General features: G+C 39.0%; 1 protein-coding gene across 1 annotated transcript in view; it reads left to right on the forward strand.

Annotated features, from left to right (window-relative positions):
- CLDN11 (claudin 11) overlaps window positions 1-12,204 on the forward strand; it is a 28,524-nt gene extending 16,320 nt beyond the window's left edge. The window contains exon 3 of the mRNA XM_075202110.1: window positions 10,406-12,204. Within this exon, the coding sequence (XP_075058211.1) occupies window positions 10,406-10,641 (236 nt within the window). The 3' untranslated portion in view covers window positions 10,642-12,204. The remainder of the gene's footprint in view (window positions 1-10,405) is intronic.
- Window positions 12,205-14,093: the final 1,889 nt, after the last annotated feature.

Here is a 14,093-nt window from a genome sequence, read left to right on the forward strand (position 1 = left end):
GAGACAGGTAGGGACAATGTGCTGCCCGGCTGCTCGGATTGTCTTTACACAATCAGAGCAGCCGGGCAGCACTCTCTCCCTGCCTGTATCTGCCGAGCGGTCCTGCACATAGTGTGCAGCCGCAGGCAGCTTTAGCTGTCAAAAAGGGGACGGGGACTAAATCGCCCCTGTAAAATAATATTCTAGATCCGACCCCTGGAGTAAAGCCAACCACAAATGTGAAAAATGCACCATACCATCATCATGCTTCAGCTAGACAGATACATGTTGTATATTATGGATTTTATTTAGAGATAGAGATCTGGAAAGTGCAACCGTGTCATACTGCAGGGTGCAGATTTAAAAGGTGTGGTTTTAGCATTGGAGGAGGCGCATCCTAGCTCACGTCTAAATTGCAATTTAAAAATAGAGCTGCCTGGTACTTGCCTGCAAAGTGAAACGCCTTTGCACCTCTTGCATTGCAACATGGTTTGTCCAGGTGCAAATTTGCATGCTAAGGGGGAGATTTAACTGCTGGTGATGTGCCAGCAGACATCACCACGATGTCTGGCTGCACACTTTGCCAGCCGTTACGGTAGGACACTGCTCAATTTTTCTCACACCCCTCAGAGGTGCACAAAGGAGATTCCTGTTATAACATCGGTGAGACGTGTCTCCATGGACATTCCAGAGACACATCGCGCTGGATTTAATCTCCCCTAAGTCCGGATTTGCACCTATCTATAAATGAGACACAATGTATGTTATATTAATAAATGACTTAGTAATAGCTCTCTGTAAAATAAAGTCTATGCTCAGAACAGAAGACTTATGTGATTTTCGGTTGCTGCTTTTACATTTTAAACAATAGTCCTAGATAGAAGCATGACCATTGAATTTACATCTTGCATGCTGCTGGTGCCCTCTCATGTCCTGCTCCAGTTATATGCTGGTATTATATGGCTAGGCATATTTGCTTCTATAAAATAATTAGAGTGCAATGCTTTATATTTTCTATTAGCAGTTTTGTGACTGACCAACTAGCCAAACAATGGATTATCTTCTCTGTAGCTGCCCATTCAGTTATCTACTTATAATGCTACTTTCACAGTATCCGTTTATTTATCCATGTTTTTCATAATCCTTGAATAAAAGTCAGCCACACAAAGCTGTGTATGTTGGGAAATCTCTTAGAAAACTTCAAAAATGTTTTCAGCAAGGCCGCTGACTTTTTCCATTTAATATTGAGTTAGGACTAATTACCTTTCATAATAAATCACAATACTCCCATTTGAGGTTGACGTAGCTTAGGCTTTCATGCTTCTGTTTATGACGCGCTATCATCCTGCTGAGGATCAGTGATGGGCTTGGGAAAACAGATGAATAATGTCCAATGTATAAAGATGAGTCATCTGTGAGTCACCACAGCACTGCTGGAGAATTAATACTGATCTATTAGGTGAACATGACTCCCTCACCACCTAAACAAATTCACCTCTCGAATACTGATCAGTAATGTCATGAGAGTCGGATAGGATTCCCTGTTGTACAAATGCTTTTCTAGAAGAGTTATATGGCATTTGGATACCATGAGGGTTCACCTCAGCCCCTAGGAGTTGCCTAAAGGAATCGGTTTATTGTATTTCAACACAGCTACTCTAACGTTATCACCTTCCACCCCCCGAAGTTTTCTACCATGTGATTACTTTAACTAATTGACTTGTTCATGACCAGCTGTAATATTTACTAAATACATTGCTTTTTGTCTTTAGCTTCCTCGCTAGTTTATAGACATATGTGCTCCCTACTTAGTGCTAGAATTATACTAATTATAAATGTAATTGTGGGAGAGACATCAGAATACAGAGAGCACTGAAACCTTTGGTCAAAATTAAAAGGCAACAGTGTACCAAGGCTGGATTAGAAAGTGATAGTGCACAGACTAGATAAAGCAGATGGATAGAAACAAAGAGAATAGTCACTGTGGGAGAGTTGGTGGCAGTTAGAGCAGGCCAGGAAACCTTTCCATATGTTTATTGATCAGTGTCGATCAATAAACGTATGGAAAGATTGAGGATTCAGAAATTCATGTTTACTGTGGGGAACAGATTAACATCAAACTGATAATGAGGAGGTAAATGCTGTAGAAAAACAACAAATTTAAATCGGATACTAGGAGAACAAATTGACAATGAACTGTAGAGAAGCTGCTCATGGGTTAATACTAGCACAATCTAGACTGTTGTGCTACAGAAAGAGGAGCAAGAAAAGATTGTGTAACACTGTATGTAGTAGAGGATGGAAATACTGTGTGTGAGGGATCAAGGTAAGAAATGGCAAAATACAATACCTGTGTGAAAGCAATGATGCACTAAGTATTAAGCTTTCTATGGCAAAAAGGAACCGTGGGAGAGCAGGGAGATTGGAGAAAGCAAGCAATACAGTTTTGTGTAAATCAGAGGCAAAATGCATGAGCTTGTTACATTGAACAGGAGGGAATAATAAAGAGGACTATAATGAGATATTAGGTGCATACTGTGGGGCCTATTTATCATACAGTAATTCCATGTCAAATGACGTTTTCGGGGATTAACCACAAAAATGACATTTAGTAGATATCTCCTACTTTGCACCTGTGTTTGTTTTACTGAGCAGTCCGCATAAAAATGTATGAGGACTGCTTAGTAACACTATTTATCAATCACAGGTAATTTCATAATTGAAATCTTTCATTGCTGTCCACTCTGGACAGCGCATGTGTGCAGGGATCATGTGATCCCTCCCCGTCACATGATAACAGTTCCTCTTTAGTATAGTCTCTGTGCACATGCCCGATACTTTCGGTTGGGTCATGCGCAGTAGGAGTTCAAGGCAGTGGCCGTCATCGCAAGTTTCTTTGCAGTGACCAAGCAATGGAAAGGTAAGTGTTAAAATTCACAGGGACAGCAGTTTATTGTGACTGCTGTCCCTGCTGAAATTTTTTGATAAATATGAAAGATAGTTTTCAATCCTCGTCGAATTGATAAGGATTGAACTATATTTCATATTATGTGGTGCTATGTAAGTATACATAGATGACACCTATGGACAGTGTGGTAGAGGACTGATAGTTAAGACTTGGGGATCACTGCTGCTGCTATCGGGCTATGGGGCCTATTTACTAATCAATTTTACCATCTAAAATGGTAAAATTGATTTTGGGGATTCAGTGCACTTCTAAGTAGCATTTCAATTTATGAACATTGCATTGCAGCAGATATCGACGATATCTGCATTCATTTTCGTTTTACAGTGCAGTCCCCATAACAATTTATGGGGACCGCTCCTTAACGCTATGTAGTAAGTTCCGCTTTTCTGAACTTCTTCATGTTAATGTACGGCAGCTTAGGCTGGTGTACTTTAACGTTTTTGATAGTTTTCAGTTCTGTTCAGCTTCACAGCGCATGTGTTAAGGGGTCATGTGATCCCTCCCTCTCACATGTAGCATCCAGTCCTCAGAAATGTTTGTGCAAGTTCCTGAGGTTTTCACTCGGCGCATGCGCACAGGAGTTTGAAGAGGACTCTGTGCATCGCAGCCTTCATCGGAAGAGAAGACACAGTGTAAAGGTTATTGTTAGACTGCACAGCAGTTTATTGTGACTGCTGTCCCTGTGGAAGTTTTTTGACACATATGAAAGATAGTTTTTAATCCTCATCACATAGATAAGGATTGAATTATCTTTCATATTATGCGGTGCTACATAAATATGCCCCTGTACGAGAATGTGGAAGAGAAAAAGATGAAGCTGGTTCGTACTTGAGGCAAATTAGAGCTTATAGAGATTGACATGAGACAAGCGAGCAATGAGGAAAAGAACATCAGGAAAGCTTCAAGGTAGGAAACGGTGCAAAATGAATAGGAAAACAGGAGGATAAATGTGCATGGGTAAGATGGTAAAAATGATAACAGTGGTCATGTTAAAGAGGCAGTGTTTTATCTGAATCTTATATCTGCTTGAAATACAACTCACTCAGGCAAGTTGTTACACAGTAAATGTGTCTGTGTTTTCATATTGTGTACTTTAACGTTAATTGATTTGATAGCTTCTTATAAATTAAGTAGTTAAATGCCTAGAGCCCTCATCAGGGTATACACAGCCCTGAATTGGCAGCAAAAACAAACAAATACATTTATGTTGTTGCCGTCGTTATAACAAGTTGTATTGTGAACAAGTGATGGAAAGTGACAACTCTGTGACAAGTTCATCTGTTTTTATTTGAATGACTCAGTTCTTGGCAGATTCCTTCATTGATTGTTACAAATAGGCACTGTGTGTGATAATGGCTCTCATTGTGTGGGTCAGAATTGCAGATGTTGAGGTAGCGCAGACTCCCCCTGATGTATTCGTATTAGTGTGTTCAAAGTGTTTAGACTCTCGTCAGGAATTTTTTTTTCAATAGTTGCATAGTGAATCTCTTTTAGGACCCTTACTGTTTGGGGTAATATATATGGTCTTACTAGATTTTTTAACGCTAGTAAAAGTATGTGACCTGGTGTGGGCATATAACCCATTGCTTACAATAGCCCTGTACCCACTAGAATTTGCACTTGCAGTCGGTAGTGTTTGCGTTGTGGTTTTCTCCTTGCTCACTGCTCCATTTACTTGCGTATATCACAAGAGAAAACATTGGGGATCCAAGGGAGTATCCCCTCTTACAAGCTCTTGTTAACCACTGCATGTAAAACATGATCACTTTTGACATACGGTGTCACTGGCATTGAATGCAATGAGTAAGGGTCTTTGATAAACAGATCTGTTTATGAAAAACTGAAGATGAATTTTTGGGAAAATCTCCAAAGTGTGCACCCAATTAGGATTATAGTGAGATAAGTTATTAAGAATCTTCAACTAAATATAATGCATTAATAACATTCTTGGAACAGAATTAAGCTTTCCTCTAGGAATTCTTGCTAAAGATATGAAAACGGTTCCTTACTTGCCCCTGTAGGACAGGTATATACTCCCAGAGTCATGTGATTTGTATCATAGATACAGCTAGAGAGATGTAGAACCATCTATACAATTTGCATAGAGCTGTTTGAAGCTTATTAATACTCATTAGTGCAAGATGTGGATCAATGCCTATAAACAGAATTCCTATACGGATGCTGACTTCTTCACACCTAGGTTGGCTAGTTGTTATAAACTCACTATGAGAAGGTAAATACCTTTCATTCTAAATAGCCTTTTACTGCATTGGGCAAAGTTCCCAAAGCTATAATTTCTAGAGCATGTACCATATTAATCAAGTTATGCCTTTGTGATTCCAGTGAAGTTTATGGAATGTTTAGGCTTTGCTTATTTCCCTTTTAAGGAAAAGACACTTTAATTTTGCAAAAAAAATACGGAAACCTGTTATTTAAGCCTATGGCTGGCAAAATACATTATTTCTAATAGAAAATGTTTGGCAAGCTAAACTAATTCAGACCCTGTCTTCCAGGTTTTTGACAAAAAATTTACCAATTTGCTTTGCTTTGTATGTTTTATGCCTCTTTACACATTTTTTCCTCAAAGGCTTCACATTTGCAGTTTTACTTTTCACTTCTGTATATAGATAAACAATGGTTGTATTATGGCTAAGTCACTAAGCAGAAAATTACTTTACCCACATGTGTTTGTTTAATTAAGGAAAGTAAACATTTGGGGCAGCATAGTGGCACAATGTTTAGCATTGCTCTGTCTCAGCGCTCATGGGTTCGATTCTGATCTGGACCCTATATGTTTGCGTGGTGTTTCTTCGGGGTGATTGGTACTATATAAACAATAATTAGGGAAATTTTCCTTGCCAAACTGTACATTTCATATATAATTACGTCTGGAATGATATTTTGCCTTTATTCTTAATTAGTTGCACATTTAATATGGCGATGACCAATCAACTCATCCAGTACCAATAAAAACAGGTGTGAGGAGTCCAGTGCTTTTTTTTCCTACGAAAAAAAGATACCATTACTCCCCTAAAGTTACAAGTTGATACAAGATTTATAGTATTTTCCATACTCTGGATAAGTCTACAGTCACACCGTGAGCTTCTTGTGATCGCTGCTTGCTGTTAGTATGCACTGCAGAATGTTGCCATTTTACTGATTCCATTTAGATCGTTTCACGGGCACTCATAACAAAGAACTTCCTGTTTCTGGAGCTAGTTCTAAGAATTAAAAATAATACAAAATAAAAGTGCCAGTACTGCATAATGTTGCGTACAGTCAGGAAAAAAGCACTGGAGGAAACAAAGGCAATTGGAAGAATGTTGGTCCAGGGCGAAATGTTGTAGACATATTGTAATTAACAGGGCTAATTTACTTACATTGTAATTAAGTGCAACATTTGACCTAAATTAGTGCAACCAATAAGACACTTGATTTCAATGTATAACTTACACTAGACAAATTAAATCTAATTGCTGGTTGGTTACTGCAAATTGTTCACATAAATTCAGCGTTATTGAATGAGCCACATTGTTGGTTTTACAAGTTGAGTAAGAGTTTTTCACCTTCCTTTGGATCAACAAGAAACACAGTGGTTACTAGATATAGATATACTTTATGGAAGCCCCATCATGCATTTTCACCCTTCCTCTGAGCAGACTTAATGAGAGTAGTGTTTGTCTCCGTAGTCAAAGTGGAAATTTAGAAGTGATGGTATGGAAAATGTAGGCGAGTAGAATTTGATAGATTTTCCACCAAAGCAATGGGAGAAGTGACGGTTTAACACCATATATCGTCCCTCTTCATAAACTATTTATTAGTGGTTTAGCTGTGATTGATTGTACCTTCCAATCATATCAACAAGCAACAAATATAATACTTCCTACCAGGTTCTTGTTTGTCATTGGTTGATAATTTCATCCAATTAAATGCAATTAAACTGGGATGACTGATTTTACACTTGGACATTCTAGGTTTTGTATGGACTTACCCTGTGTCTCCCTGGCAGTTCCTGTTCTGATCTGCGGAAAGGCAGGACCTGTTGATTGCTGACCTTCACTGTTGCGTTGAATACTGGGAACTCCCTCCCAGAATTCATGAAAAGGAGCTGGCCAAAAAGAGCCTGTCTCTTTGGACCACTAGGAAGGACAGGAGGAGGGGGCTGTGATTCTCCTTATCCTGCAAAAGGCCATGGGCAAATCTACTGGAGTTAGAGAGCTTTGTTTTCCCCTGATTCTCTGTATTTTAGGCTTTTTTCTTAATTTAGGCAGGAGGAACGGATTAGGAATTAGGCTAACATTTCTATGGGAGCTATCCTCATGGACAGATCATTAGACGTCAGCAGGACGTAAACACAGGAGTGTCATTTTTGCATCTCTTCCATTACTTCTTTGACACCTAAGTAGAGGAAAGACATAATTTAATAAGGAAAATGTTAGACGAGTGGAGGAAAGTTGAACAGGTTCTACTTTTCCCTCTCCCTGCTCTGTCATGCACTTTGGAAAGATTGCTATATGCACTGCACCAGCGTCTCTCCATAGAGAACACTAATCTCTATGTGAGATTTCTTCGCTCCTCACACTCACCTGTCAAAAATGAAATGGAGACGAAATTGAATTAATTATGCCCTTAATATATTAATTTGATCCTTCAAAAGTTGTAAAAAGTAGCCCACCCTCTTAAACAGTTTGGCAATGGTACTGTCATATAAGCAATGTCATAGCAGATGGGTAGTACTTTATTATGAAGGAAGGCAATTTACCCTTAACAGGTCACAGACAACCAATGATGATCTCTATGATCCTCCATCATGTCTTTACTGACTCCTGGAAAATCACTACATGATCATACAGAAGCTTAAAGCTGAGCACAAGCTGGAAGGCTTAACATTGGCAGACTCTAACACAGACATGACCGGTTCTAACACAGACTTACACATACATGGCAGGTTCTGGCACTGACATACACATACATGATGGCAGGTTCCGACACAAGACTTACACATACATGGCAGGTTCTGACACAACACTTACCCAGACTTGACAAGACTCTTTGGAGATGGGAGCTTCTGCAGCAGTATCCATGTGGGAAGAGGCAGCAGTGTGATTGACCCTACTAGCTCACACTACTGCAGGGCTGGAGCTCCACCCCCACTGATGACAGGTCATGTGACTGCCTCTGGTCTCGGCTATCTATACTTCTATGTACCCGATATCAGGGACTAGGGACCTGTGACAGACACCCCTTTCCCCCCCCCCACCACCACCACCACCCCTCAACAACAACAAAAAACAGTCACACAAAATGATCAGTGCTGCTGGGGCAGAACTGCGGCCTATTTGTGCTTAATCTTTATGCAAGCAAAATAAATGCTTGCAGGTTGTTGAGAGAACTCAGTGCATATTTAGAAGTACCGGTATGTCATACCCATTGTAAGGCGTCCCCCCCCCCCCCCAAATATACAGTATCATTATATTCATATAGTTATGTTGCATGTATAAATCAAAACTGTACTTCATCAAAATTACTGATAACTGCTATTCTTTGAATAGATTAAAAAATTCATTAACTTATTAAATCCGCAAGATGAATGGATGGAGATTGCTATACTGGATCCTCATGTACGGCCTAATAACACTCGCTCTAAAATTCATTATTTTATTTCCATGCTGATTGACTTTGTAAAGCTATCTTTCTGTTCTCTGGCTAGACAAGATTGGCTACATCTAATATTTGTTCAGTGATTCTGTTCAACATGCGCTAGTAAGTGGAATACATTCCACTATGATGCTTTATTATTTAAATAACTCTATTGAGTGACTCACTCTTACACACAGCCAGAATTTCAATACCCTAAGGTTTATTGAAATACATTTAGATGAGATTTTCAATGAGTTCCAGTTTCCTTTTTAAAGGTTTAAGTAAGCCAGTAGTTTTTGTCGGTTGCCTGAAACAGAGAGTGAAATAGCCCCATTTCTTACCACTTTTACAGAGTAATGTTATGGAATTTGTATTGGTCATAATTGATCTGGAAATTCTTGTCATTTTATTCAAGATTAGCACGATGACTTAGTGGTTAGCATATCTGCCTCACAGTGCTGGAGTCATGAGTTTGACTTCTGACCAAAGACTGTAAGCTCAGGGACTGATGTGACTGACAAACATCCTCTGTACAGCGCTGCGGAATTGGTGGCGCTATATAAATAAATGATGATGATGATATGAGTGTTAAAACTCACTATTTAAACTGCAGTCCTTATAATGTGTCCTTTGGCCTTTAATATTGTGTCAGTATCTGTGAGTTCATAGAGGACTATTCAATTTTGTTAACACATTAAAATATTCTCGCCAACCTTTAGGTATATGCCCTTCATCCCGTAGCATGTGGGAGAATGGCCTGTTTTACCGGAATTCAGGAGTCTCCCGGACACTACCGAGAGTGGGCATGTATGCATTAAAGTGAAACTGGGGGTGGTTCACATAAGACTGTGTTGCTGAGAGAGTGGCTGAAAAGCCACACCCCTTCCCAGAGACGGATTTAGACCTCATGGGGCCCTAGGCAAGATACTGGTTTGGGGCCCACTCCCTAAATAAATCCATAGCACTATAGTTTTTAGCATAACATATACCCCTATTCAGGGGCTGGCTGGCAGACTTTAGCCCAGGAGGGCAAGCAAATAGCACTGGCCCATAAGTAGCGCCCCATTTTTAAAGGTTGGTCTCAACGCCGGCCCTGGGAGGGCCCTCTGGGGACCGCTGGGCCCTAGGCAATTGCCTAGGTTGCCTAGTGATAAATCCGGCCCTGCCCCTTCCTCATCTCAAGAATGCATGGAGCAATCAATAAGGCTTTTAAGACTTAAGTCTAAAATATATAAAAATAAAATAAAAACGCCCCAAACATAACAGAAATAAACAGAGACGATTGTTTGTTTTTGTTGTTTTTTTATTTGCTATTAAATTCTATGTAAACATGCCCACTATATGTAAACTTGTGAGCATTTACCATATCCACCAAGCTTTTATCATTTTACTTCATTGCACAATATACTCAACATGAGCAGTTATAAACTATTTAATCCTCCTCTATTATCACCCACCGTATATCTGGACCTGCTGGTAATGTCCTGGATCTTGTTTCTTTTTATCTGATTAATGAGAACAGCTTAAAAAAAGTTTTACATGAAAAGTTAAGCTGGCTACATGTTTGTTTTTTATTTTAGCCCTTTTGAATATTTTAGAGCAAATTGGTGCAAACTCAGTCCATTCGTGGTGTTCCACTAATCTCCAAAAATGGGCAACAATAGTTAGAATCTGCATAGATGACGATGGAGATTTAAAACAAGTTAAATGTTTTTTAGTGACAATCAGATAATGACATTTCTGTGTGATTATCTAGGAACATTATCAGTTGTATAAGTAAATAATTTTAATTCTGCTCTTTGTTTTTCTTCTCTATAGCATTGAGTGCCGTTATGGCCACCATATGGTTCCCAGTGTCGACTCACAAGGAGACTACCATTGTGACTTTTGGATACTCCCTGTATGCCGGATGGATAGGTGCAGCGTTCTGCTTGTTTGGAGGAATAGTAATTGTTTGCTGCTCAGGAGAATCTCAAGCATTCATGGAAAACCACTTTTATTATTCGTCTCAAGGGTCTGGTTCCCCTACCCATGCTAAGAGTGCCAATGTGTAAGGATAGAGTGAGCAGACATGGCTGACTTTCCTGAGCTTTCAGTACAACATTGTTGGACTGTAATAACTTATGTGCCTTTTTGTTATTTCTGTGTATGCTGTTCTGCAATGTAAGTGGCACATAATGGACGATTTCACATACATTTTATGTATTTTATTGGTGCTCGCCGTAGGATGCCTAGACGAAAGAACATTGGGATTACATAGTATTTTTATTACTTTTCCCTCCCTAAATGTCAGCATCATATTCAATGTATTAATTCTGTCCTACAGTGAATGGGTTAAAGTTAACTTGTCTTCGTTTTCTGAACGTCATTTTTTTATACTGAAATTCAAAATTGCATTTCTCAAGTCTCCTTTAGTACTTTTTTGTAAATTACTTTAAGGACATTGCTAAACATTTTGTTAATCACAATTCTTAAGATTGTGTTAAGGGAAAGCTTTAAACAAGGCAGGTGTTAAGATTTTCCTGATGAATTGTGTGTCATTGACTTGCTTTGATGGATATAACTTTAGTGTGGCCTTAATGATAATATCTTGTCAGTGTTTAAGTAGCTGAACATGTCCGACCTAAACCTCTCGATAATTTACTTATTGATCTAGGTCTGAGATAAGGGTAGTGTGATTGCCTTTAGCCAGAATATGGCAGTATCATAATGAATAACTTTTATAAATGATTCTCTGAGGAAACAGAAGTATTTTGACATGTCAAAAATAGATTTTTATGTTTAGCCTTTTATCATTTATGTTTATTATAATTGACCCTGTCAAACTGTAAATTTGGCTAATTTCCCTATAGGTGTTATTTGCTTAGCACATTTACAAGTCTAAAGTTAAACAAATCAGTTTTATATTGTACATTTAACTGACGTTCATTTTTGTACACTACACTACTACAATTGTTCATATATTGGTGATAATTCTTAACATTGATATATTTTACACTCTGGCGCTTTTCAATTGAGGTGGAAATGGATTTACATGGTATTATCTCAGTACTTCCATAATAGTTCTGGTACACCCTCTTAAATCTGGTGGTAATGGAATGCAAGTATACCCATGTGTGACTGTAGATGGATCAAGCTGTGACTGTGGCTAACTCACTTGTGATGAAGTACTTATGCTAAAGTTTGTGTGGCTTGTTTTATTTAGTCATACCTTAATAAGAATTACAGAATTGCAGTATTCTTAGTACGGGGAGCGACAAATTTGTTTTAGCACTTACCTCAATTCCAAGGCTGGCTTTAGTTCACATGAATCTTAGCTATTCAGAGGATCCAATATAGTATTAAGGGAAATGCATGTTAAGATAAGGGATAATCGATAGTTCTGAGGTGCATGACATTCATGTCCTGTTAGTGACCAATGAGATAAGGATTTGGCTAGGAGAAGAATAATTTTTTAACAAAGATCAAGTTCATTTTGCATGTAAATAATACAATATCACATTTTTTACAATGTTTTTATATAACTAATATCTGAATAATTGCTTGTAAAATGTACAATAATTGTAATAATGCATCTTGTGGAAAATCTAATAAAGTACCATGATAGTACAGTACAATCTCTTTTCACTGGTCAGTTCTTAAATTTCTCATAAAAAATACTACATTTTTATTAATATCCTTTACATACACACACACACACACACACACACACACACACACACACACACACACACACACACACACACACACACACGTGTGCCAAGTTTATGTAAGGCCATTGTCCTTCACATATTTAAAAGGTTTCAAATGTGGGCGTCTTACAGAGTTCTAGACTGTTACTGGGTGGCCCTCCCAACACACAGTTCCCCAACATTTGTGTAATTCAGCTGTGCGACTAACTCCACTTTATATTGTGGCGATCAGAAGAGTATACTGCAGCCAACCAATCGGGTTCTGGCGGTCATCTTTAGCACTGAGTCTGATTCCAGTGATTTAAGACATATTTCTCTCTAGCGGCTCCTCCTGCCTTGATGCAACTGTCTGATACAGTAGAAGGTCAAACACAGCTGCTCTGGCAAATCGTGGTGGCCCTAGAAGTGGGATCTCCATGGAAGTAATAGCTTGGGGGAAAGTGGGTTGTGTATAACTCCTTCAAAAGTCACCCCCGTCACACTGTTTAAAGGAGATTACAATAAAGGAAATTTGAACTACTGCCAGCCACGTTGACAGCATACACCCTTTCATGCTTGGAGCACAACTGAATTATTACAGGTAACTGAGATCACAAGGAAGAAACCTGCACTACACAGCTACTTGGGCTGCCTAATTTGGAGTGTTTTGAATATAGGGAAGCACCATTCCTCTGTAAACGAGATATATATATATATATATATAGCTTTACCTCTGCAATTGTGAAATAAATAATTGTCTCCTTCTATTTAACGGTGCCAGGTTTGTGTCGCAGGACACTGCAGCTGCTCCTTCACCTCCCACAGGGTTCCTGCAGAAGTGCCACTGGAGGAACAAAACTAGTTAGGCGTCCAGCTGAACTGCTAACCCATTTATTTCCTTGCTACATTTGTGCTACTTCTGTTACTGTATTTCAACATAAGAAGCTAAACAGCTGCTCTGTTGATCTGCATGGGTGCACTCTCTTTCAAATTACATTTCACAATGCTATTTTGGAGTGTTGTCCAATAAAGGACAACCCATGTCACACCATTTATGGGGTCTATTTACGAAGATATGACCATGGGGCTGGTGTTCAACTCTTAGAAAATCACCATGATTTATGAGTAAGATCTTGCAGAGGCAGTCGAGTGATCCTCACCTGCTTTGGCAGTGCTGGCTGGGAGCGGTAAGGCTTAACTTACTGCTTCATCAGGCCAGTCTCGGGGTATGTGCACATGCGTGACCTCGTTGGCTGGGTCATGCACGCTCAGTGGAAGTGAAGGCTCAGAGTTTAATATTAAAAATAATAATAGAAAGATCAAATTGAATAAAAAATGCTTTATTTAAATAACAGACCTTTTTGTTGAATTTCTTTTGCTTCTGCGATGCTGAAGTGGAGATAACAGAGGGATTTCCACGGTATTTGTGTGATAACAATGGCACAGTGCAGGCATTAATCCCTTGATGGGCCAAAATGAAAAAAAAAAACAACCATGGGACTTTGCTCCATTTGATAACACTATGTGAGTTCATTTAAACACAATAACAGCTGCAAATCTAAATGGAATAATCATCAGTTACAATGCTGCATAAGCTGTACTAGCTGAAGGTATACCTATAGAGTTACTTGCAGGTCCAACGCCAGGTAAGACAGGTTAAAGGGAAAGTGTCTGCTAATGGTTGGTACCTTCAAAATGACTAAGCAGCACTTTGTGTTTAAAGCAACATCTAGGGCTAGATTTAATAAGAATCGAGTTTGGTGGCGGTTTCCATCGCCGGCGGTTTAGCGGTTTATATTTAAAAAAAGTACATTATAAAGGACTAACCAGCATGC

The sequence above is a fragment of the Mixophyes fleayi genome, chromosome 3 (assembly GCF_038048845.1).
Source record: "Mixophyes fleayi isolate aMixFle1 chromosome 3, aMixFle1.hap1, whole genome shotgun sequence".
NCBI lineage: Eukaryota > Metazoa > Chordata > Amphibia > Anura > Limnodynastidae > Mixophyes > Mixophyes fleayi.